This window comes from Penicillium atrosanguineum (genome assembly GCF_028827265.1).
Source record: "Penicillium atrosanguineum strain IBT 20685 chromosome Unknown utg000003l_segment0_segment0, whole genome shotgun sequence".
Lineage (NCBI taxonomy): Eukaryota > Fungi > Ascomycota > Eurotiomycetes > Eurotiales > Aspergillaceae > Penicillium > Penicillium atrosanguineum.
Genome location: NW_026623135.1, coordinates 4,247,585 through 4,271,611, shown reverse-complemented (window position 1 = coordinate 4,271,611; position 24,027 = coordinate 4,247,585). Strand labels below are relative to the sequence as shown.

Sequence of the window (24,027 nt, the reverse complement as noted above, 5' to 3'; positions counted from 1 at the left end):
AGATAATTCTCTCATTGTTTCGTGTCTAATATCATAATGATTCGATCTCTGGTGTTGGCAGCAGCTGCCCTTACGGGACTCGTCAGTGGACTCCCGGTGAGCGAAGCAACCCCTTTTGAACGCGACTTCTGTCTTCTCGAAGACCTTGTCATCGATATCCTGAAGCTGGATTCAAAGGCAGACACATTCTGCACCAGTGTTCTGAACATTAAGACTGCCACCAACACTGTCACCACCACTTCGACTCCTGCTGTGGCCACGGCTACTGCCACTGCGTACACCACTGGCACAGTGACTACTACTACAACGGCAACCATCACTGATACTATCAGCGACTACTTTACTGCCACCGAGGTTGACTACCTCACAACTCCTGTCACTGATATTGTTGATGTGACGAACACTGTCTCGACTACAATTACTATCGATCAGACCGAGACTGATACTGCTACGGATTATTTCACGGCCATCATCACGGATACTGTGTCAGACACTGTCACCTCTACGGCCACCGCTGTCTCCACTGTTATCGTCTACGACCGCCGTGATATTCAAGAGCGTGGCCAGGCTGTGGCCACTCCTGCCTGCCTACAGGGATTGGGCAATGCCTTCGCTTCTGGGGTTTGCTCATGCTTGCACCTAACTACGCCTACTGTCACTGCAACTTCTACCGTGGTGGCGGCTACTCCGACTGTGACTGTCACAATCACCCTCCCTGTGACTGCCACCGAGATTGATACTGTGACTGCTACAGCCTATTCAACCACAGACATCACCGACACCGAAACCGTCACCTCCACCGTTCCTTCCACGGTCTATATGTCTTCATTCTTCACCGACGTAGAATCTTCCTCAGTCACTGACTATTTCACCGTCACCGCAACTGTGGACTCTACCGTGACCGAAACTGCCACTGTCACCACCGATATCGACGTTTACACGACCGTCCAAGCCGTCGCAACCGCCACCCAAGTTTGCACTACTCTTGCAATCGAGAAGTTCATCCTAGCCAATACCGACCAAACCACCGTCGCAAAAGCCAATCTCTACTCCGGAAGCAACATTGTCATCAACACAAACAACCTCTACGGCCCATTCACCAACCCTTTCCCTTCAACCGACTCCTGGTACGGCTCCGTCCCCAGTCTTTCCATGCTGTTCACCTGCGACGCCGAGCAGCGTATTTTCATTAGCTACAAGGGTGACGGCACCTTCACCGTTGTTCCCGGCCATCTTGCCTCGTCTCCCTTGACCTACGCCGTGTCTGCCACCACTCCTCCTTCAGGCTCCACTATCACAATTTACGCCGTTGTCTGGGGTATTGGCTTGATCACTGATAGCAGTGTTATCAGCGCCTTATATACTGCTCACATCACTGGTACACAGTTCGAGTGGTCTAATACTTTCTTTGGAAAGGATACTTGGGTCAATTATAAGAAGACTGGTGCTATCTATTACACTGATGCCACTGGTACTTTGCAGGTTATCTATGGAAAGGAGAGCACCTATAGCACTCTTTGATTGGTGTTCAAGGTAAGATATACGATAGCTGGATGTGACAATGTCAAGATAGTTATGCATTATAGTTAATGAATCTAAGCGCACATGAAGAATACTCAATATCAACGTATGAGCATTGTCAAGAAGGATATCAAAGTAGCTGGTCAGGCACCTCCTCATGAATCGGACCTTAAGAGAGAATCGCAGAGGACGTGAGGATGGCTGTGTTCACCCACATGCTTTACAAACTACGCATGTCCTTATAGGAAATGGTATGATAGGTCAAAGCATTTATTCTTTACTAGACAACGCCAAAGATAGCCCAAATGCCACAAGAAACACCGCTGCTGAGTGAAGAAGTGCTGCTTGAAATCAAGAACGACCAAGTCATCGCCTTAGCTACAATCTCTATAATAGGAATTTCTGCAGAAATAAAGAAACGAGGGGAGGAAATGTTTCCCGAAAGGGTAAGATTAAGATGTTGAATTTTGATTTCTTCTTTCTTTTTATCCTCCATTTCCCAAGAGCCCGACAGAGAGCAATGCAGGAGACAAGCACCAGGCCTGTGGAGTGGGAAGAGAAAGAAGTGATCTGAGCGATGAAGCGTCATTGTTAAAGAGACGGGGTATCGGAACAGGAAATGTTAGATGTTGAAATGAAAAAGTGAACGCTCAGGAAGAAATCGTTGAGAGGTCTTCAATCGTGATGCCATGACACATTGCAAGGGGGCCCGAGATTTGGTGTTGGTTGGTTTTGGTTCGGGATAGGTTTCGTTGAGTATCGTTGAGAGAGGTGATGTTGAATTAGGTAGAGTCGTAAGTTAATGTTGACAGAGGCTCGTGTTGGAGAGCCTATAACGCTTAGATTAAGCGTGAGTTCCCGGTTGAGTGGGATTTTTAGTTCTTGGTGGCGGCGCCGTTCTCCTCCGTTGCGCCGTTAGTCTCGGGCTTCCCGGGGATCTCAACGGAGAGATCCTTGATTTCGAGATCCTTGAAGAGTTCAAAGACTGCATTGGTTCGGTGGAAGTCGTTGTCGACAATGTTGACCAAGTACCAATCGTCCATGACTTGCTGGATCAGCTTGCGGCTAGCGCTGCCAGACTCGTGGCACTTGGACCAATCTTCACCCAGTCGGTAAGCCTCGTCCTTCCAGGCCAGGAAACTGACTGTCTCGACGATGGTTGGTTGAATGATCTCTCGGCCGGCAAAGATGCCCCATGTCAATGCGTTGGGGCTGTCGTGTGTGTTGGTACGCAGCTCACCGCTCTTTTGGATGGCGTGATAGGTCAGGTCATCATTCTTCTCGATACGAGCAATCAACTCATCGATGAGGTAGGGTGGCACGAGGAGTTCAAGGTAGGCCTTCTGATAAACAAAGCCATTCTTGGGACCCCATCCGTACACAGGGTCTGATGACTTAATGCCGTTAATCGCAGGCTGGGAGTTAATGGTCAAGAATCCTCGCTGGGTGAGTGCGATCAAGTGGTCCTTAATATCATCTGCTTCGGCAGTGATAGGGCTGTCACTCCAAGGCAATCGGTCAAGCTTGCCCGACAGGAAGCTAATGAAGATTTCAGAAAGATCCTTGATAGACTTGGGCTGGCCCCAGAGCTTGATGTTTTGTTCGTTGGTTCCCTTGAGTCCGACACCGTAAGCATCCAGCTCACCGAACGCAGGAGAGCGAGAGTCGGTCCAACGACCGTTGGGGTATTCGTCCCATGTCTGGGTGCGGGCGACATATGACGACTTCCGGTTGCGCCAGAACACCGGTCGCACATCTTCCGTTCTGCGACCCAGTGCAAGAGACGGCCGCCATGGCAGAGAGCGCTGAATAGGAGATTCAGGTGATGGTGAGAGACCCAGCTCCTCCAAAACCAGGTTGGTTGCCTGAGCCAGGTTCATTGTGTAAAAGTGCAGGTGGTTGATGCCGAATGCCAGAAGCTTTCGGCACATCTCCGCAATCAAACGCTTTCCAATATCACGGACAGCGGAGTCATCATTCTTGACGGGCTCCAAAGCCTCCATCCATTCCGGAGGCACACGGGTCTTGGTCCAGGTCGATCGGCGAATGAACGAGGCGTAGGTCTGAATCGGCATGATACCAGGAATGATCGGGACGGTGATGCCCTTGGCTCGGCATTTCTTCACCCATTCGATGAAGTTTTCAGCGTCGTAGAACATCTGAGTGACCACGAAGGTGCTCCCAGCATCCACCTTCTCCTTCAAGTGATCAATCAACTGGTCAACATCAGAGTTGTCATCGGCACCCTCCGGGTAGGCGCCCACACCAATGTCGAAGTGGTTACCATATTTCTCCCGAATGTACTTGACAAGATCCTTCGCGTAGCGGAAACCTTTCTCGTCGGCCTCCCATGCCTCCTTATCACGGGGCGGGTCGCCACGGAGAGCCAGAATGTTAGTGCACCCAGCCTTGTAGGCGGTCTGGAGAGCGTTGTCAACCTTCTCCAAAGGCATGTCGGTACAGGTCAAGTGCATGCATGTCTCCAAACCATAGACAGACTGAGCAACGCCAACCATTTCCAGGGTCAAATCGGAGTGACGACCACCTGCACCCCATGTGATGTCGATGAAAGAGGGGCCCAATCCGTGCATACGGTCCATGCGGTCATAAAGGTTCTGTACACCCTGTGCTGTCTTGGGGGGAAGAACTCAAAGGAGATTCCCGGCTCCCCGGAGGCCTCCTTTTGCGCGAGCTTCTCACGAATATGCATTGTGTTGGGTTAATCTAGCCCAGCGGGGAATTCGTCAGCTTCATTGTTCAAATGGGATGCGCCAATAGGAAAGTTATGTATTCTTCTCTTAGGGCTTGGGGAAAGGGCGAGTCATACTGGGATTCAACGATCGAATAGTTCTGTTCTGGAGCTGCCCTGAGGCTATCGGCGCAGTGGGGGGAGGTCTTACGATCACCAGGATTCCAGACCAGTTTGCTATGGCACCCACAGATGAGAAGATGAACAGGGGGGAGCACCCAGAAGAAAGAAAATAAAGTAGAGAAAAAAAAGGAATAAAAAGGCTCCGAGTGGGAGTTGACGAAAGGTGAATCTTTTGAGACGTTTTGGCGGGGGAGGCCGAAGGTCGGAGAGGCACGTGTTCTGTCCAAAAAGGGAGCATTCGATGGTGCAATCGTTAATTTTTGCGGTTTTTCTGGACATTCCGACCATTGTTACGCGTCTACATCTTCTATTTCCGGCCAATTGATTATGGATTGTTTATTAGTAGAAACTGGCAAGATGGGAACTAGTACTATGGCTGCCCCTCATGCCCCTCCTTGAGAAAAAGGGTTCCGGGGCAAAATTTCCCATTGCGGCCGCTTATCGCCGACTTTTGTCCTTCCTCATTTTTACCTCAACTGGAACCCACCTGTGCTGTCTCTGCCCTTCTATACACAGAGAGCAAGTCGAATACCGTTAAAATGTCGACCTCCATCCCCCCGCCCTCTGCCAACCAGGACTACAAGTCCACTCTGTTGCCGCTCTTGATCTCCAACAAAGTCCTCTCCTTCGGCACTTACGTCCTGAAGTCTGGTCGCGAGTCTCCTTACTTCTTCACATCAACTCTCATGCACACTGCGCCCCTGTTGCGCGCTAGCTCTGCGGCCTATGCTAGCGTTCTCTCCTCCGAGCCCTTCGTGACCACCGACGCCAATGGCACCACCAAGCCCAACTTCGACATTGTCTTCGGCCCCGCCTACAAGGGAATTCCTATTTGTGCGGCCGTCCTCAATGAATTGGCTGTCCAGGACTCTCTCTCCGGTTCCCCTAAGGGCACTTGGGACAACGTGAGCTACTCTTTCAACCGCAAGGAGGCCAAGGCCCACGGTGAGGGTGGTAACATCGTCGGAGCTCCACTGAAGGGCAAGCGCGTCGTCATTGTTGACGATGTCATCACCGCCGGTACTGCTCTGCGTGAGGCTGTCGGCATCATCGAGAAGGAGGGTGGTATCGTCGCCGGTGTCGTTGTCATGCTGGACCGTGAAGAGCGTGTCAGCGACTCTGAGCCCAAGAGCGCTATCGGCTGCGCCGAGCGTGACCTTGGTGGTAACATCCCCATCCGCTCTGTCCTCGGTCTGCACGACCTGATTGAGAAGCTCAGCGACTCGATCGGCGCCGGTGAAATTCAACGCCTGAAGGATTACCGCTCCCGCTACGGCGCGGAGTAAGAATGGTCCGCGACAGCCTCATTGAGGTACGAAGTATGAAGAGACAAGAAAAGAGGAGTCTATGATACCAGGGTAGTCCGGAGTTACTCCAGTCCGTCAATGCACATTGCAGTCTTGAAAAGAATATTTTTGGACTATATATAAGCCTCAATACATCTTTGTCAAGATCCACTTTCCTGTTCAGAAAGCAGGTAGACTCGGGTCACCCACATCTTCCCATATATTTTCCCACGCTCTGACAATGTACAAACTAGTCTGACAGGGCCGACGATTGGGAGTCATTTGGTGCTCCAATCGGCGAAGTTGGAGCTGTGACCTACGAACGCCACTTCGATAGCTACGGTCTCGATGAGAGATTTATCTACATCGTATTTATGAAGAGGCATATAAACTATAAGCAACCTTGGTAGTTTCACGCACCTCTCGCTGATGCGTCGTATGGAATACTGGGAATGTTCAAGGATTTCTGCCGCGTCTCGGTGGAAGCTTGATAGCATCGTACTCTGAAGCCCTTGCCATGAACAGATACGACTACGCCGGATGATGAGAGTTCAACAGTCACACAGCACAGCAGGGGTCATTGCCTCTGAAACTGACCTTTGGGTAATTGTGTAATTAGCACCGGCACTAGATGGAGTTCGAGCGGAATTATCACGTATCTAATGCATCTAATGATCTGATCGCGCTCAGGCCATTTGGGTTGTGAGTTGCCTTAGGTCAGATGCGGACTTGGTACAAGCAACGAAGCCGGAAGTGAAACATGCAAAGCATGACTAGATGGCAAATAGCACGGAAATTCTCCCCTAATTCGTGGAACGTCTGTCAGTAGAATATACTACCAGCGTAATACTTTGTTGCTTTCAGCTTGGTGGACTTAATGACAGTCTAATTACCGTGCACCGCCATCAACGGGGAGTTGCTAGGGACCATTTGACGCACTAGTTCTGATTGGGGAGTCACTAGCCAAGGCCTGGAGGCTTCCGGCGTTTCCCCAGTGGTTGATTGTGTATCACAGAAACACCGGGTGCAATTCTGAATTTCAATTTGGACCATCTGCCGACAGCGGAACGATGCTCCGATAACGGGTCTTTTGCAGTGTATCTATCTTTATGGATAACGACGTTTAAGTTAATTTGGAACTCAAAATATAGCACAATGATTTCTCCCTCTCGACGCCCCGATTGAAACATAACAGTTCCGAGGCGAGTACAAGTATAAAAATAGCGAGCTCTAGCCCAGGTTTGAAGATATTGATCTGATATTTACAGACAGGAAGAACATGGCCAACCATAACTCTTTGGTGCCTTCTTATTGTGATGCGCGAAGAGGGTTCTTGCAGAGCCTGCACAGTCATCGCTACAGCGGCATCAGGTCATGTGCGTGCGCAGGTATTTGAGAGCATCCGATTGTTTGTGTAGGTAATACGCATGTTGGAACATTGGAAGCTCTAATATATCAAAAAATTCTTATTAATTAGTATGAATGGCGCCACAGACAGCTTCACTTGGGTATTCTATAGCTTCAAGTTGGTATGGTTAGACACATGTCTTGTTTTCTCAACAGCTCATCTAACGGGGATATACCCTGGTGAACCAACGTGGTAAGCGATTATTGCTCCGCCAAGCAGCTATTAGCAAAGTACTTGATGTATATCGACACTCCCCAGAAGTACCAGAGCTGATAGAGTTAACCAATTCATCTGACTATAAATCATACCTCATGTTATCTTCGGATTTGCGTTGACTGTCGGGAAACAACTGTCTATGTTAACTCTGGATAATAATCTGCTCTATAATTAGACTTAAGGGCATAGCAAAACCGAGATCCTCTGCGGAGAGAATAGCGGGGGAAAGGCAAAGAGAAATCCAACCATGGACCTCTACTCTATACGTATATTCCCTGTAAGATGCAAGCCGAAAGAGATCATAATGTCAACTAAACATTGGACCGGACTGGAAAATATAGTGTCTATGTTGGCAAACAATCCTACAAGCCACCGAAAACTACGCTCCGAACCTTGGAAGCAGGTAGCCATATACAAAGTCACCGTGATCTGAGTCCAATGACCACGAATAATTCTCTTTGGAATTGGTACCATTGAAAAAAACATCAGCATGCAATCAGAATCGCCAGACATAGCCCGACAAAAACTTATTCTTTAGAGGATGTACTTCATATGCTCCCGAGCAGTGACGCTGCGACAGTCGGAATAGCAATCCGCTCCAGTAATACCGTTTTTGGAAGAAGCAAATCATGAAATAAATTTGCAGGGCTCCAATGAATAGCAATGCCCCTGGATTTCAATGGTCTTATCCTCTTCTTCTTTAAAAGCAGACATAAATTAGCGCAAATCTCCCAACAAGCTCTGGACAATTGGAAAAAGAATGGCTGCCATAATGCTCACCTTCTACACTGAACGTACCTCGTCACTGAGCTTTTTTCAGAGCAAGATAGCCCTAGTCCACTGACAGTCATTTTTAAAATCAGACCAATATCAGGTCGACGCTGCATGTTCTACATCGCTCGTTTTGCTATCGCATCATCGCCTTATTCCTTGCCATTCATGATCGAGGATCGCAGATCCTTGTCCTACATACACCGCATGAGCCGAGCATTCGGCAGTATCGAGACAGGTCCATTCCTACTCGGCCGTCTATTATGCATAGAGCGAAGGATGTTGCTGGGAGTTTCCCGGCGATGGTGATGTCTCGTGAGACACTCCCGAACGCTGGTGTCTGAGCCCCTGTTCACTCGATATTGCATTCGTCAACCAAGATTCCATTCATTCCGCGAGGTTTCCAGATGTATCCTAGGCTTTTTGTCTCTCATCAGGAACTCTCTGGGCCTTCACCGCTCATTCCGGGTGTCAAAGAGGTCCAACCAAAAAGCTATGGGACGAGAGGTGAGATAAATGGTCAGACGGTATGCTTCTTAGCGAAGTAGAAGACACATAAGAGTTACTCGAAAGTGTGCTGTGGGATCTGGCTTCAGTTGGATTATTTTTTTATTTTTTTATTTTTTTCATTTTTCTGGCACACTGGGGATTTCCAATCATCTTTTATTTCTATCAAACACTTCAAAATTTTCTTCTTTCTCTTTTCTCCTGCCGTCATCGGAGGCTGAGTCTGTACTTGTATGCTTTCGCTGTAATTTTCCTACTGAAAGTGCTTTAGGTTCATCGTTGACGTTCAGTATCAACAGTTGTTATCCAGGCCCTGTAGTGTGCCGCTGTGTCTTCGTCCCTCAACGTCGACCATAGGATACGTGCGTTGCTTCTCTACTCAACCCATCCCACTTCAAAATGCAGTTGCAGTAACTTCTTTTCTTTATCCCATTATGACTCAATGTGATGAATCTTCAATTAATCATTAAAATCCATGCAGAAACTGGATTCAACCTTTTATTGACGATGCATTGGAGATATACAAGCCTTCTCATCAGCCAGCTTGCTGTGCTTGGATTATGTTGGCCATACGATGAGGACCTCAACGCATATAACATCAACGAAAATAAGACAGCCACAAATCCCGCCGAATACTGGGGTGAATGGCCCAACCACACTTATCACCCTTCCCCGGCCAATTGGCGCTTTCCAATTTACACACTTTTCCTTGATCGGTTTGTTAATGGTGACCCGACCAACGACAACATCAATGGAACTCTCTTTGAGCATGATTTGAGCTCAAACCAAATGCGACATGGCGGTGATGTGGCAGGCCTGGTTGATACTTTGGACTATCTACAAGGAATGGGCATTAAGGTTAGGAATGAAACCTGCTTGGAGAGTGAAGAACACATCAACTAAAACTTCATTTTCAGGGAATATACCTTGCCGGATTAGTCTTGATGAACCAGCCATGGGGTTCAGACGGTTACTCGGCTCTTGACACGACTCTACTTGATCAGCACTTTGGTACAATTCAGACTTGGCGAGATGCCATCACAGAGATACATAACCGCGGCATGTATGTCATTTTTGACAACACGGTTGCCACGTAAGTCCTTCAAAGAGCACCAAATCTTTCACATAAAAGTTCTAGACAAGAAGTTGATTCTTTCCTAGAATGGGTGATCTTATTGGCTCCGAGGGGTACTTGAACACTACCACACCGTTCTCGTTGAAAGAGCACAAGGCCGAGTGGAAGTCATCTCGACACTACGTTGATTTTCATTTTGGCAACACCTATAATGAATCCTGCGATTATCCTCGCCTCTGGAACGAGACTGGATTCCCAGTAGACTCATACGTTCGAGGTGAGCTATCGGGATGCTACGACAGTGACTTCGATCAATACGGCGACATCGAAGCTTTCGGTGTCTTCCCTGATTGGCAACGTGAACTTGCGAAATTCGCATCGGTCCAGGATCGTCTACGTGAATGGGTACCCAGTGTCCGACAGCGGCTCATCCGACATTCCTGTATGATCATCTCCTCGCTCGATATCGACGGGTTCCGTTACGATAAAGCGACCCAGGCCACCGTTGATGCACTCGGTGACATTTCAAGTTCATACCGAGAATGCGCACGTCGAGTCGGGAAGGAGGATTTTTTTCTCCCGGGAGAGATTACAGTAGGAAACAACCTGGGATCTGTCTTCCTAGGTCGTGGTCGGCAACCTGACATGCTTCCCGAAACACTCGATAAAGCGTTCCACTTGAAGAACTCATCTGAGGATTACTTTATTCGCGACGAGACTCAACAGGCAATTGATGGTGCCGCTTTCCATTATTCTGTTTATCGCTCGCTTACTCGATTCCTTGGAATGGATGGAAACCTTGCAGCTGGCTATGATATTCCAGTGAATTGGACAGAAGCTTGGTACGAGATGATCCTCACGAATGACATGATCAATGCCAATACCGGCAAATTTGATCCTCGGCATATGTACGGCGCAACAAACCAGGATGTCTTCCGTTGGCCAACCGTCTCGCAGGGTGTCGAGAGGCAGCTCTTGGCCTTGTTTATCACCACTCTTCATCTGCCTGGTATCCCACTTTTGCTTTGGGGGGAGGAACAAGCATTCTATATCCTCGATGCTTCAGCTTCCAATTATATCTTCGGTCGACAAGCAATGTCTGCTGCCACAGCCTGGAAGACCCATGGTTGCTTCCAGATGAATTCAACTCAATATTTTCAATGGCCGATCGAATCAGGGCGACTGGGATGTCATGACGAATCAGCCACGTACGACCATCGAGATCCATCTCATCCAGTCCGCAATACCATCAAACATATGTACCAGATGCGACACGACTACCCAGCACTGAACGATGGTTGGTGGATCCAGTTGTTATCTAACCAAACACACAACATCTACTATCCAGGTTCCAATGGTGTTCCAACCGAAACAGGGATGTGGTCTGTTCTGCGAAGTCCGTACTACCAGATGCAGGATCTTGGTGTGGCAGGAAATCAGACAATCTGGTTTGTCTATCAAAATGATAATCGGACTATCACATACGATTTCGATTGTTCTGACAATAATCGGGCTCTCGTGGCGCCTTTTGATACCAATACCAGTGTCAAGAACCTCTTCTATCCCCATGACGAGCTCGCTCTGAAAGATGGCCCCACCAAGCTTCATCTAAACGGCTCCACGAAGTTCAACGGGTGTCACGACAGCATGACTCTCAATCCTTACGAGTTCAGAGCCTACGTCCCGAAAGAAAAGTTCGTGCCTCCGCATCCGATGATCACCAAGTTCACCCCTGGGCATGATGCACCAGTCTTGTCCAAAGCTTCCCCCGGAGAAAGCGAGACTCTCGAAATAGGTCTTTATTTCAACACGGAGATGGACTGCACTCTTCTCGCAGATGCTATTTCACTCAAATCGACAACCGAATCTGGAGAGATTCCCTCCATTGACCTTGACACAGTGGATTGTGGATTCATTAATCCGGATGGTTCTTTGTGGACTGGAAGCATCCCTAGTATCTGGGGCTGGTCGGTAACTTTGAATAACGTCTACAACGGAGTTCACCGCTTGACTGTGAAAAATGCAACAAGCAGCGACGGGAGGTTCACCAATGCCATCGATCATTTCTTGGTTCGACTCGGACAGCACGATAATCCCATGATCTTTACATCTGCCAACTACTCGAGTAACTTGCTTCATCAGCGTAATAATGGAGAGCTCTTCATCCGGCAAAACGCGGCAGGTGCAGATATGTATCGCTACTCAACCAACTGGGGAAGTTCGTTTTCTCCCTGGATCCTATACGAAGGAGGTAATCACACCATCAAAGAGCAAGCTTGGTCTGGAACGAAAGCGCAGAGATGGGACGGAAAACATGTCCGCGTCGAATATTGGAGCCGCTTTACGGGAAGCAGCGATTATGTCCAAGAAGGTGATGGGCCCGAGTGGAAAATGCCTCGTCGTTTCCCTCATCTTTTTTTCAATGGTCCCTTCAATGAATACGGTTACGATTCTGGGCTGGCAAACACCATGAAGCAAGATAGCGATGGCATTTGGAAATTCCGATTCATGGCAGAGTGGCCCGCCCAGGGTCAGCTCAATGTGTGGGGTATCAACCCAGGCGGGCAGCCCGATCAGAGCTATATCTACGGAGATTCCGATGGAAATTCAATTCTGGATCGACTGCCCCCGTCTTCGCTTAGTGTGACTACAATCAACATTACTCGGCATCCTCCACACCCGCATTTGGCTTGGAGAATCCACCTTGACGATGCAACGATGAGATTCAAGCTCATACCTGCGGGCTCGCAGTATACCCAAATCGCTCTGTTCGTTTTTTTGTGGGTTATCCCAGTAATCACAGCCATCACAACTGCCTACGTGTTCAAGAAGACCTTCTACAGAATCAGATTCAACCAGGTCGGAGTGAGTGAGAGGAAAACACTCATCTCCATGGATGTCTTCAACTTATTCAAGCTGGACAAAGCCGAGATTGGACAGTCAAAGAATTCTCTTATACGCTTGGTAACCAGATCAAGATTCCTTCAGAGCAAATCTGCCTTCGGTAACCGCACATCACACAGACGGAAGGTTCTCGTCGCGACTATTGAATATGACCTTGCCGACTGGGACATCAGAATTAAAATTGGTGGCTTGGGTGTCATGGCACAACTGATGAGCAAGCAACTTGGACATCAAGATCTCATTTGGGTCATCCCATGTGTCGGCGGGATCGATTACCCTATTGACAAGCCTGCCGAATCTATGTTTGTCATTATCCTCGGCAACTCGTATGAGGTAAGGATTCAGTACCATTACGTGAAAAACATCACCTATGTGCTCCTGGACGCACCGGTCTTCCGTCAACAATCGGCCCTTGAGCCTTACCCGGCTCGAATGGACGACATGGATAGTGCCATCTATTACTCTGCCTGGAACCAATGCATTGCGCAAGCTATGAAGCGTTTCCCCATCGATTTGTATCATGTCAATGACTACCATGGCTCACTCGCGCCGCTATATCAACTACCTGAGACAATTCCTGTTTGTCTGTCGCTCCATAATGCCGAGTTTCAAGGCTTGTGGCCCATGCGAACGCAGAACGAGAAGACCGAGGTCTGCTCTGTCTACAATCTTGACATGGATGTTGTCACGCGCTATGTCCAATTCGGTGAAATCTTCAACCTGCTGCATGCCGGTGCTACTTATCTACGTCTACACCAGCAAGGCTTTGGTGCTGTTGGCGTCTCGAAGAAATATGGCAAACGTTCCTATGCAAGATATCCTATCTTCTGGGGTCTCAGAAAGCTTGGAAATTTGCCAAATCCCGATCCCTCGGATACTGGCGAGTGGAACAAGGATCTGCCTAAGGAAAATGAGATCAGTGTCGACAGTGCATTTGAAATTGGCAGAAAAGAACTCAAACGTCAAGCTCAAGAATGGGCTGGTCTGGAACAGAACCCTTCTGCTGATCTTCTCGTCTTTGTTGGAAGATGGTCAATGCAAAAGGGCATCGATCTGATCGCCGACGTAATGCCTGCCGTTCTTGAATCAAGACCAAATGTTCAACTCATCTGCATCGGACCGGTTATTGATTTGTATGGCAAGTTTGCCGCCCTCAAACTGGATCGCATGATGAATCTCTATCCCGGAAGAGTATTCTCGAAACCTCAGTTCACGGTTCTGCCACCATTTATCTTCTCGGGCGCTGAATTCGCATTGATTCCTTCGCGAGACGAGCCTTTTGGCCTGGTCGCCGTCGAATTTGGTCGCAAGGGAGCTCTTGGTATCGGTGCTCGAGTAGGTGGTCTCGGTCAAATGCCTGGTTGGTGGTATACAGTTGAGTCCACGACCACATCGCATCTTCTCAAGCAATTCAAGCTTGCGATTGACAATGCTTTGAGCTCTAAATCCGAAGTTCGAGCTATGATGCGTGCGAGATCAGCCTTGCAGCGATTCCCTGTTGCACAATGGATTGAAGACTTGGAGATTCTTCAGTCAACAGCTATTCGAATTCACAACAAGGAACGTGCAAAGACACAGGCGCAACCATCTGCTGCAGTGTCGGCATATAATGCCATCTACGGAATGATGACTCCACAGGCTGTAACGAGGCCTAATGCTTCAACTGGTACTCTCACATCACCGCTTCAGCCAAGTAGTAGGCCTGGAACTGTTGCATCGATGCAACGCAGCTCTATCATATATAGCCGCGATCCGAGTCCTGGCGCTGATTCCCGTCCTAAGTCAGGACCGAGTCGACAAATGCCATTCGGTGTTAGGCCTGTTTCCGCTCCACTGGAGGGTCGTGGGAGACGAGATCCTGGAAAGGGAAGCGTAAGCGATGTTGAAGAGGTTAGAGAAGGATCAGTGCCCGATATCGATGATGACAGTGATGACGAGATGTTGTCTACCTGCTATGGTGACGATGAGTATCCACTGGGTCCCGACTCTGCTGATGCAGGTCGACAAATGGAAGCTTCTCAGTCTCTTCTACCTCTTACCCGAGAAGTCCTTGCTGCCCGACACACGGGTCAAGGCTCTCTTTTGCCTCGATTCATGAATACGTCTTCGAGCTCCACATCGCCCAGCACAGCGGGTACGGAAGATACTCTCCTTCCTCCGCAACGTCCTTGGGCAGAGCCAGGAAATCGTCTTAGCAGTGCCTCACAGCTATCTGTTGACTCAGTCGTTGGAGACAAAAAAGATTACAAATTGCAAAAGGTCGATCCCTTCTTCACGGACAGCAATGGCGAGTACTATAAAGCTTTCGAGAAGAAATTGGAAGTTCTCAATGGCGCGAATTCAGACTCTCAGCTTTGCATCGAGCAGTATCTCGAGAAGAGCGAGAAGAAATGGTTCGATAAATTCCGAGATGCACGTCTGGGACGCAACCAGTCTCCAGCTCCTTCAATGCGATTCGGCAAGAACGGCGGGTCCTCTCCTCCGGGGTCTATCACCAATGATGACACCACATCTCATGAGAGTGGCGGTCAAGAGAGAAAAGAAGTCGGCGATGAGTTCCAGCTGGGAGAAGACTACGTCCCACCGACGGGGCTGAAGAAATGGATGCAGATCCGACTTGGAGACTGGCCAGTCTACTCCCTGTTCCTCGGTCTCGGCCAGATCATTGCTGCTAATTCCTATCAAATTACCCTGCTTACTGGGGAGGTCGGGCAGACAGCAGCAAAACTGTATGGAATCGCTACTGTATATCTGATTACATCTATTCTTTGGTGGTTTTTCTTCCGATTCTACAAATCCGTGCTTGTCTTGACCGTACCATGGTTCCTATACGGCTCTGCCTTTTTGGTCATTGGCCTCGCCCACTACGAGCCTAACTCATTCATACGTGGATGGATTCAGAATATCGGAAGTGGTATCTATGCCGCAGCATCATCAAGTGGTTCTATCTTCTTTGCCCTCAACTTTGGTGATGAGAGCGGAGCCCCTGTGAAGCAATGGGTGTTCCGTGCTTGTCTTATTCAAGGCACACAGCAAGCATATGTCATCGCTCTCTGGTATTGGGGCTCAACCCTGACCAAGGCGACGAATGCTGGGGTTGCGAATGTGCAAGGCAGTATTACCAACACGTGGAGGATGACGTTAGTTTCATTCGTGATTCCCGTCTTTTCAAGTCCTGGACTAACGTTGAGGCAGAGCGGTTTGTGCACCTATCACAATCTTCTTGTGGACAATCGGTTTGATTGTTTACTTCGGCTTGCCAAATTACTATCGTCAGGCTCCTGGCAAGGTTCCGTCTTTTTACAAGTCCGTCTTTCGGCGAAAGATCGTGCTTTGGAATTGGGTTGTGGTCATCTTCCAGAACTTCTTCTTGAGCGCACCCTATGGTCGAAACTGGAACTGTAAGTACCTACTTCCCACTCATCTGGAGCAATTGAGACAACTAAGACTATCATAGTCCTCTGGATCTCCAATCACGCCAGGCCCTGGCAGATCCTATGCCTCTGCATTGCCTTCTTCGGCTTGGTCTGGATAGCAGTGCTTTGTCTCATGGCTCGCATATCCAAGTCGCATAGCTGGATTTTACCCATCGTGGCCTGTGGCCTCGGTGCACCCAGATGGGCGCAAATATGGTGGGGAACATCCGGCACGGGTGTTTTCCTTCCATGGGCAGGAACCTATGTATCCGGTGCTTTGATATCCCGAAGTCTTTGGCTATGGCTCGGTGTGCTGGATGCACTGCAGGGTCTTGGCTTCGGCATGATTCTTTTGCAGACCTTGACGCGTATGCACATTTGCTTCACATTGCTTGTCTCGCAGGTTCTTGGTTCCCTCGCAACGATATGTGCGAGATCTTTCGCACCGAATAAGATCGGCCCGGGTCCCATCTCCCCAGATATAACGGCCGGTGTCAGTGCATTGGGCAACGCATGGTTTTGGATCGCGCTTGTTTTCCAGCTTTTGATTTGGTAAGCCGTTTCAATTGATCTAGTTAATAGAAGGCTTAATTCTAACGTAAATACAGTGGTGGCTTCCTTCTCTTCTTCCGCCGCGAACAGCTGTCAAAGCCTTAGGTGAAGCCTAGGAAGTGATTCTTGTTGATGAAATTGGCCAAACAGGAAGATGATTTAATGGAGCTTGTCACGGCCGGACTTTAGTTTCCTTTTCTAACGCCCACTTTTTCCTTTGTCCAAATTTCTCGCCATTGGTCTCCAACTAGTATCTAATGTAATGTCCTCTCATTTCTCGATAAGCAGATTGGCCTCTGGAGATCAAAGGCATGTACTGTTAGCTGCTAGTCAAGTTTATACTCAGTAGCTTGATCGTGGACACGAGATTGGCGTTTCAGTAACCATGGAAATGAGTCACGTCAGCCACAGGCCGCAAATAACCGCGATAATTAATCCTTCCATTATCCGTTCTCTTCTGATTCCCTTCGAATTGATTTGAAGTTCTCAGTTGCAATCGTCATGGCTCAGGAAATGGACTATCACTTTGTTGGAACCTACACCCGCTATTCCAGTAAGCCCCACTGAGCGCGGAGTGTCGAGCATCGCTAATCATAATTCTAGGCTGGACGTCCCGGGTGGAAGCTGTCTTGGAGTATTTCCAAATTCCGCATAGCTCCCAATTCATCAAACTTTCCGATGTACATGATAATGCACGATCAATTGATTTCTTTTTTGATCACTACTTACATTTGTATCCGGGTTCATAGGTGAAAACGGTCTCTCCAACTGGTTTCGTGCCATTCCTCCAATGCCGCTCAATCGGATCCACCATCGGTGATTCACTGGCAATCTGCGAATTCCTCGCGGAGTCTCATCCCGAGCTTCCTCTCTGGCCTCGTGACCGTCAACTCAGAGCTTTGGCCCGTAGCGCGGCTGCCCAGATGCATTCCGGCTTTTCGACTCTGCGAAACCTATACAGTACCAACTTCCTCGCCCGGTATACCGGCAATGTGCCGATTCCAGAGGCGGCTTTGAAAGATATCAACCGCATGCTAGCTTTGTGGGACGAAGTCCGAAAGGCTTCGAAAGAGCGCCTTGCGGTTCTCGGGGAGGCCGACGAGGGTTTCCTGTTTGGAGGATTCAGTATTGCCGATGCCTTTTTCTGGCCGGTCCTTTGGGTACGAATTTCTCGTGCCGAGTATTTATGATGAGTATCACTGACAATATCAGCGATTCCGTACCTACGGCCTTCCTTTGACATCTGCGAGTCAGGACGCTCTGGCCTGGATGGCTACCATGTGGAATGACCCCGCGTTCCGGTCCTTGAGCGAAAAGTACTACCTGCAGGCCAAGGACCCGGAAACTCGTATTGAGCATTATGATGACATTTATCGTGGCAAGGGGGACATTCACTACGATCACTTCCCCGAGGATTGGACGTTTCATGTCGCTAAGTGAGACGGGTGACTCTTACTATTGAAGATCGGGTCTCAAGCTACGGGGAGAAGGACAGCGATCGAGCGTCAGTGCCCAATGCGCGTAATGGGCCAGGGCAGACCTTTTAAATACGTGAAGAGTTTTCACCTAGCTAAGATCCTGAAAAATCGAAAGTTCCTAGTATGGCGTTTTAAGGCAAGAACTAGCCATTGTTAGCGCCCATTTTAGTGTCATCTAGAATTGTGATACTCTATAGCACTACAGTAAAGAAACGTCTGGATTCATAACTCATTCTCATTGAAACTCGTAGACCACTGAAAAGAAATCCAAAAACAAGGCCTCGAAATATGCAGAACAAACAATCAAAAGGGGAATATAGGTTTCTGAAATAAGGCGAAAACTTTTGAACACAAAGCAGAGCTTCTATTACCGTATTCAATGCGATCCTGCACGGCGCCAATTTAAACACAGAAAAATTTTACCACTCGAGGGGCTCGCTCTTCACATCACCACGGTTGGTCTTAGGAACAGGAGCGGCGTCGATGCGGGTAGCGCCGCGGTTGTCACGCTTGAGGTAGCCACTGCCATCCAACCAGGGAGTCTCGAGGCTGCGCTTGGTCTCGAAGGTGCGGATCTTGCCCTCCATCTGGAGAGTGAGACCAATGTCATCGAGGCCGTTGACGAGGCAGTGCTTGCGGAAGCTGTCGACCTCGAAGGAGGCGATCTTGTTGCCCTCGGAGTCCTTGATCTCCTGGTTGACAAGGTCGACCTCAACTTCGCGACCGGCGTGAGCCTCAGCGGCGATCTTGGCCAGAGCGGCTTCGTCGGTGATGGGGACAGGAAGCATGCCGTTCTTGAAGGTGTTGTTGAAGAAGATATCGGCGAAGGAGGGGGCGATGATGCACTTGATGCCGAAGTCGAGCAGAGCCCAGGGGGCGTGCTCTCGGGAGCTACCACAGCCGAAGTTGGGGCCAGTGACGACCAGAATCTTAGATTGGCGGTAGATGCCCTGGTTCAAGATGAAGTCGGGGTTCTCCTTGCCGGTGGCAGGGTCGTAGCGAAGCTCGTAGAAGGCAGCGACACCGAGTCCAGTTCGCTTGATGGTCTTCAAGAACTGCTTGGGGATGATGGCGTCGGTGTCGACGTTCGAACGATCCAGAGGCGCGGCGATACCCTTCAGGGTTGTGAACTTGGGCAGGCCGGTGCTGCTGCCGCCGCCAACAGCGGAGGTGTTGGTGTGGGGCTCGTTATCAGCGGGAAGGTCGAGGACACGGTCAAGCTCATCCTCGGTCTCGGGGGAGTCAGCCGCGGGCTGAGTCTCGATAACAGGCTGAACCTTGGCGATGACGGGGCTGGCGACGACATGCTCACGAATGTCGGCAAGCTTGCCAACAATGGCAGCAGTGGCGGCCATGGCGGGAGACATCAGATGAGTGCGGCCTTGAGCACCCTGGCGACCCTCGAAGTTGCGGTTGGAGGTGGAGGCACAACGCTCCTTGGGGGAGAGAATATCGGGGTTCATACCCAGACACATGGAGCAACCAGCCTCGCGCCACTCAAAGCCAGCATCGGTGAAGATCTTGTCCAGACCCTCAGCCTCAGCCTGCTCCTTGACCAGACCGGAACCGGGGACGATCATGGCGCGGAGAATGTTAGAGGCAATCTTCTTGCCGTTGACAACCTTGGCAGCGGCGCGCAGATCCTCAATACGGGCGTTTGTGCAAGATCCGATGAAGACCTTGTCGACAGGGATCTCCTTCATGGGAGTACCAGAGGTGAGACCCATGTACTCAAGAGCACGCTTGCAAGCGAGCTTGCGGCTCTCGTCTTCGAAGTCATCGGGGCTGGGGACAACTCCGTTGATGGGAATAACATCCTGAGGGGAAGTGCCCCAGGAGATGGTAGGAATGATATCCTTGCCGTCAAGGTAGATCTCAGTGTCGAACTTGGCACCGGGGTCGGTCTTCAGAGTAGACCAGTAGTTGACGGCCTTCTTCCACTCGGCACTGCCGTACTTGGGAGCCAGGGGACGGCCCTTGAGGTACTCGAAAGTGATCTCATCGGGGGCAATCATACCAGCACGAGCACCACCCTCAATGGACATGTTGCACATGGACATACGGGCTTCCATGCTGAGGCCACGAATCACGGATCCGCAGAACTCAATGACAGCGCCGGTACCACCAGCAGTTCCAATGACACCAATGATGTGGAGAACAACGTCCTTGCTAGTAACACCGGGAGGAAGCTCTCCATCAACCTGAACCTTCATGTTCTTGCTTCGGCGGGTAAGGAGTGTTTGGGTAGCGAGAACGTGCTCGACTTCACTGGTACCGATACCGAAGGCGAGGGAACCGAAGGCACCGTGGGTGGAGGTGTGGCTGTCACCGCAGACGACGGTAGTTCCGGGCAGAGTGAAGCCCTGCTCGGGACCGATAATGTGAACGATACCCTGGCGCTTGTCGCCCATACCGAAGTAGGTGAGGCCGAAGTTCTTGACATTATCCTCGAGGGTGGTACATTGGAGACGCGAGTCGTTCTCCTTGATGAAGTCGGAGGCGTTCTTGAAGTTCTTGCGAGAGGAGGTGGGGATGTTCTGTAGGCAAGGAAACCCCGGTTAGCTGCAACGCCGCCATCGATTTGGAGGCTCCAACATACGTGGTCAACAGTCGCCAGAGTGCAGTCCGGCCGGCGGACCTTGCGGCTGGCATTTGTGAGACCCTCAAAAGCCTGAGGAGAGGTCACCTCGTGGACAAGATGGCGGTCTGGGGTTGAATGTTAGAAAATACCGTGAAGGTGCGGGACAGCTCGGCATACCGATATAAAGCAGGCAAGTGCCATCGTCTTGCTCGTTGACAATGTGGTCAGCGAAAACCTTGTCATACAAGGTTCTCGGTTTTGTCTCTGCGGAAGGCATGTTGTATAGATAATTCAGATTGAGAGTAGCAAGAAGTCAGGGATAGCAAACAACTTATATTTCGCCGCGCCCGCGATGTCGCTGGGGAGCTACTCGAGGGGCAACGCCGGTTTCGGTCGGTCAGCGGCCAATGCTTGGGAGATTATTGGCTGAAGTGGCGAAACTAGGGGGGCCCGATGTCGGCCGATATCGGCCATCAACAAAAATGTGACGGCGGGTAGTGGCGCTTGTGGGCGGCTGGTCGCGACTCACTTTGACTCATCTTTATTGAAGATTTTTAACTAGGTTCGAAAGTAGATAACGATTACGGTTGTAGTATGTGTTTTAGCTTAAACCCTAGAGCTTCTATCTGATACGATTGACTTTTGGGTAGAATTGCATTGTTCAGTTGTAAATATGCATGACGTAGACCACCCGACTCCGGGGTCAATTCTTAAGAATTGCACTAATGGCTGGGCATTGATTGGCTTCGGCCGCCGGAGACCGATCGGGCCCCGCCTGCAGATTATCGCTCTGCACAAGATGTGAGGGGCTGTGCATTTGCAGTGGAAGTCATTAGCAATTTGGTGGGTTGGTTTCTTCTTATGTGTCAATCCATGGATGCTCTTCTTTTGACTCATTGTACCCGGCAGTGCATAGGTGATTTCAGATCTCAATTCACCCGTGGGTAGTCGCATACTTCGGGGTTAGCGGTGAATATATTTCTTACCCGTCCAACCTTGAAACTACGCCCAGAGTGCTTTGAATCCGGGGTAGGTTTCTAGACATTCACTAGTGTGGTTTGGCTTTGTGTCTACATTTATTCTTCCCTTCCAGAATTAAAAATTAGACCGTACAAAGCCTCTTAAATGCATTTTCTTTGTCCAAATGTTCATGTTCTTGTCCATGTTCATCTTCTAGAAACATGTCAAAGTGTGGCTAAATCTTAAAAAAGGGTTGCTACGAACACCTCGGAAATTCACACGTCGCGGTGGATAGTCTAAAAAAATCAAAGAATTAAGCGTTATGGCCGCTCGCCAAGCCCCACCACAATCCGTTTCCCAGAGGCCGATCCACTTCGCAATACCTCCAATGCTGCATTGATTCCCCCTAGTCCTCCGTCCGCCTCGATAATCTCTGGCAAGGTCAAGTTGTCTGAGCTTAGCAGATCCTCCAACCAGGTCACCATAGCTTCACCCACGGCAGGTGCTGTATGGAACAACTTAATTGGCACGGTGTGTTGGTGGATGCCACGTACTTGCTCCTTCGGAAGTCCTGTAAGCCCTAAGAGATGGGAGTGTCCAGAAGGGTCAAGGGCCTTCTGGAGAAGTGTGGCCGTATCCTTGCCGACAATGTCCACTGCAAATCGCAGCTTACCACCAGTGACACCGATAATAATCTCTACCGCTCGGTCGGTATCGTGGCGATCAACGAGCAAATCGGCACCTGACTTCACAAGCTTCGCTCCGTGCCTCGCGACGTCAGTCACACAGATGACTCGAAGACCAGCAAGTTTAGCCAGCTGGAGAGCAACAAGACCGGTAGTTGTTGAGGCTTCAAAAAGTCAGTATAGTACATAAAACATGGGATGTTCGATATCTTACCTCCCCAAATCGCAACCCATTCACCGGGCTGCGGCCGTTGTGCCTCTGACGACGAAGCAAAGCATTCATCATGAATGTCACTTGGAATCTCGCTTTTTTCAAGCTTATTGATAATTTCGACCAGGTTTGGACCAGGACATCGCTTCAGAAGGGAAAAGTCCAACCCGAATGAAACACCTAAAGCCAGGGCAGCAGCGACGAAGGCAACGCCAACTGAGGCGGAGGCTTGAATGCATGTTGAAGATGGGATGCGAGCTGCATTGAAATCGGTGGCAACTGCGTATTCTTGGAAAGCTGCTTTCCTAATGTCACGATAGTCTGTTGACGGCACCAGGACGACGTCGCCAACACGAAGACGAGACGAATCATTGGGGACTTGGACGACTAGCCCTGCCAGATCCCGACCGTTAATCCATGGTAATCCGGGGATGCCAAAGTTGAAAGCACTGAAAACAATTGTCAGTTAATGTGAGGACTGTGTGAGGATGAGTTGAGCGAACATACGGTCCCTTCCAGTCGATCGGGTTGAGGCCGATTGCCAATACCTACCAATGAGCCGTCAGTATCTTGCATGCAGATCAGAGGAGAGCCAAAGGGAGCATACTTTTACGAGAATTTCACCAGGATGTAAAATAGATGGAACAGTATGATCATCGACCAGGGTGTATTGCTCCCGAGCTCCCTTGAGAAGAAGCACCTTCTGCCGTGTCTCCAAAATTTCGGACTTCGGGGACGACGGTTCCTCTCTTAATTGATGAGAGACGTGAGACGGAGGCTCAGAAAAGAAGCAGCGACGGAAATTCGCTTGCTCGTTTCGCACTTCGTCGAGCTGAAGGCAGGTAGTGGTTGACATGATGCTGGGCGCTACTAATGCCATGCTTGGATGCAATCACCACAGAACCCAAATCCAGCCCGTCTTTATCTATATCTAATTTAAGGATTACCAACCCAGGTCTCTTCTCGGGCGAGAACAGGACAAGGCAATGCACGCTCGCCATCAGGGAGCGGGGGCGTTGGTATCAGTCCTTGCCAGAAGCACGCACTGGGTTTGGGGAGTCTCCACTGAGCGCTTGGCCTGGAAAATATCTAATAGAAAAGTCCCAAATGAAAGCATATCGTCTCAAACTTGCGCCATACGACCTATCCCGTGGCTTCCAGATCTGGGTTGGGGTTACTCGTCATTGCTCATGGCGGGGGCCGGATGGCGTGATGGAGACTCCTCGTTGGCAGCCCGGGGGAGGGGAATGAAGATCAAGCCTTGATTGCTTTGTGAGATCACCCGTCGTGCGGTCTATTTGGGAGTTACTCTTATACTGAGGTCTTCTCCATAAATCATCGGATCTAGGGTTTTGCTTTGCGACCTTGTAAAATCGACAACGTTGAGTATAAATCAAAAACTTCATCGATTCACGTCATGATTCACAGAAAGCCTCGGCGTAGCTCACAATTCGATAGAGATGATGAAATCCGAAGGTGCCTTTTTGAGTTAAGCTGATGTGATCCGGGGATGTGATGACGAAACATGAAACTGTTTTGCTCAGGTTCAAATGAGAAGTAATTCAAGCACCAGCCTAATTTAG

At 49.6% G+C, this 24,027-nt stretch overlaps 7 protein-coding genes across 7 annotated transcripts; 4 read left to right on the top strand and 3 right to left on the bottom strand.

Moving 5' to 3' along the window:
- Window positions 1-36: 36 nt before the first annotated feature.
- On the top strand, window positions 37-1,521 carry N7443_005044 (Thioesterase superfamily; the record flags this gene model as incomplete). Its single annotated transcript, XM_056885100.1, has 1 exon — window positions 37-1,521. One exon carries the CDS (start codon window positions 37-39, stop codon window positions 1,519-1,521), a length of 1,485 nt encoding a protein of 494 aa, XP_056743378.1.
- Window positions 1,522-2,396: 875 nt separating this feature from the next.
- On the bottom strand, window positions 2,397-4,121 carry N7443_005043 (methylenetetrahydrofolate reductase (NAD(P)H) MET13; the record flags this gene model as incomplete). Its single annotated transcript, XM_056885099.1, has 1 exon — window positions 2,397-4,121. One exon carries the CDS (start codon window positions 4,119-4,121, stop codon window positions 2,397-2,399), a length of 1,725 nt encoding a protein of 574 aa, XP_056743377.1.
- An 811-nt stretch (window positions 4,122-4,932) lies between these two features.
- On the top strand, window positions 4,933-5,679 carry N7443_005042 (orotate phosphoribosyltransferase; the record flags this gene model as incomplete). The annotated part of the gene is made up of 1 exon (XM_056885098.1): window positions 4,933-5,679. One exon carries the CDS (start codon window positions 4,933-4,935, stop codon window positions 5,677-5,679), a length of 747 nt encoding a protein of 248 aa, XP_056743376.1.
- Window positions 5,680-9,088: 3,409 nt separating this feature from the next.
- On the top strand, window positions 9,089-16,633 carry ags2 (alpha-1,3-glucan synthase Ags2; the record flags this gene model as incomplete). The annotated part of the gene is made up of 6 exons (XM_056885097.1): window positions 9,089-9,439; window positions 9,499-9,674; window positions 9,743-15,700; window positions 15,756-15,961; window positions 16,018-16,528; window positions 16,585-16,633. The coding sequence occupies 6 exons, from the start codon at window positions 9,089-9,091 to the stop codon at window positions 16,631-16,633; spliced, it is 7,251 nt and encodes a 2,416-aa protein (XP_056743375.1).
- A 455-nt stretch (window positions 16,634-17,088) lies between these two features.
- N7443_005040 (uncharacterized protein) lies at window positions 17,089-17,962 on the top strand (the record flags this gene model as incomplete). The annotated part of the gene is made up of 3 exons (XM_056885096.1): window positions 17,089-17,208; window positions 17,278-17,688; window positions 17,741-17,962. Coding segments are annotated over 3 exons (753 nt in total), but the record flags the coding sequence as incomplete, so codon positions are not given.
- A 463-nt stretch (window positions 17,963-18,425) lies between these two features.
- Window positions 18,426-20,864, bottom strand: luA (3-isopropylmalate dehydratase LEU1; the record flags this gene model as incomplete). The annotated part of the gene is made up of 3 exons (XM_056885095.1): window positions 18,426-20,543; window positions 20,606-20,712; window positions 20,765-20,864. 3 exons carry the CDS (start codon window positions 20,862-20,864, stop codon window positions 18,426-18,428), a joined length of 2,325 nt encoding a protein of 774 aa, XP_056743373.1.
- Window positions 20,865-21,867: 1,003 nt separating this feature from the next.
- On the bottom strand, window positions 21,868-23,300 carry N7443_005038 (zinc-binding alcohol dehydrogenase family protein; the record flags this gene model as incomplete). Its single annotated transcript, XM_056885094.1, has 4 exons — window positions 21,868-22,397; window positions 22,448-22,893; window positions 22,952-22,992; window positions 23,052-23,300. The coding sequence occupies 4 exons, from the start codon at window positions 23,298-23,300 to the stop codon at window positions 21,868-21,870; spliced, it is 1,266 nt and encodes a 421-aa protein (XP_056743372.1).
- Between the last annotated feature and the right edge of the window lie 727 nt (window positions 23,301-24,027).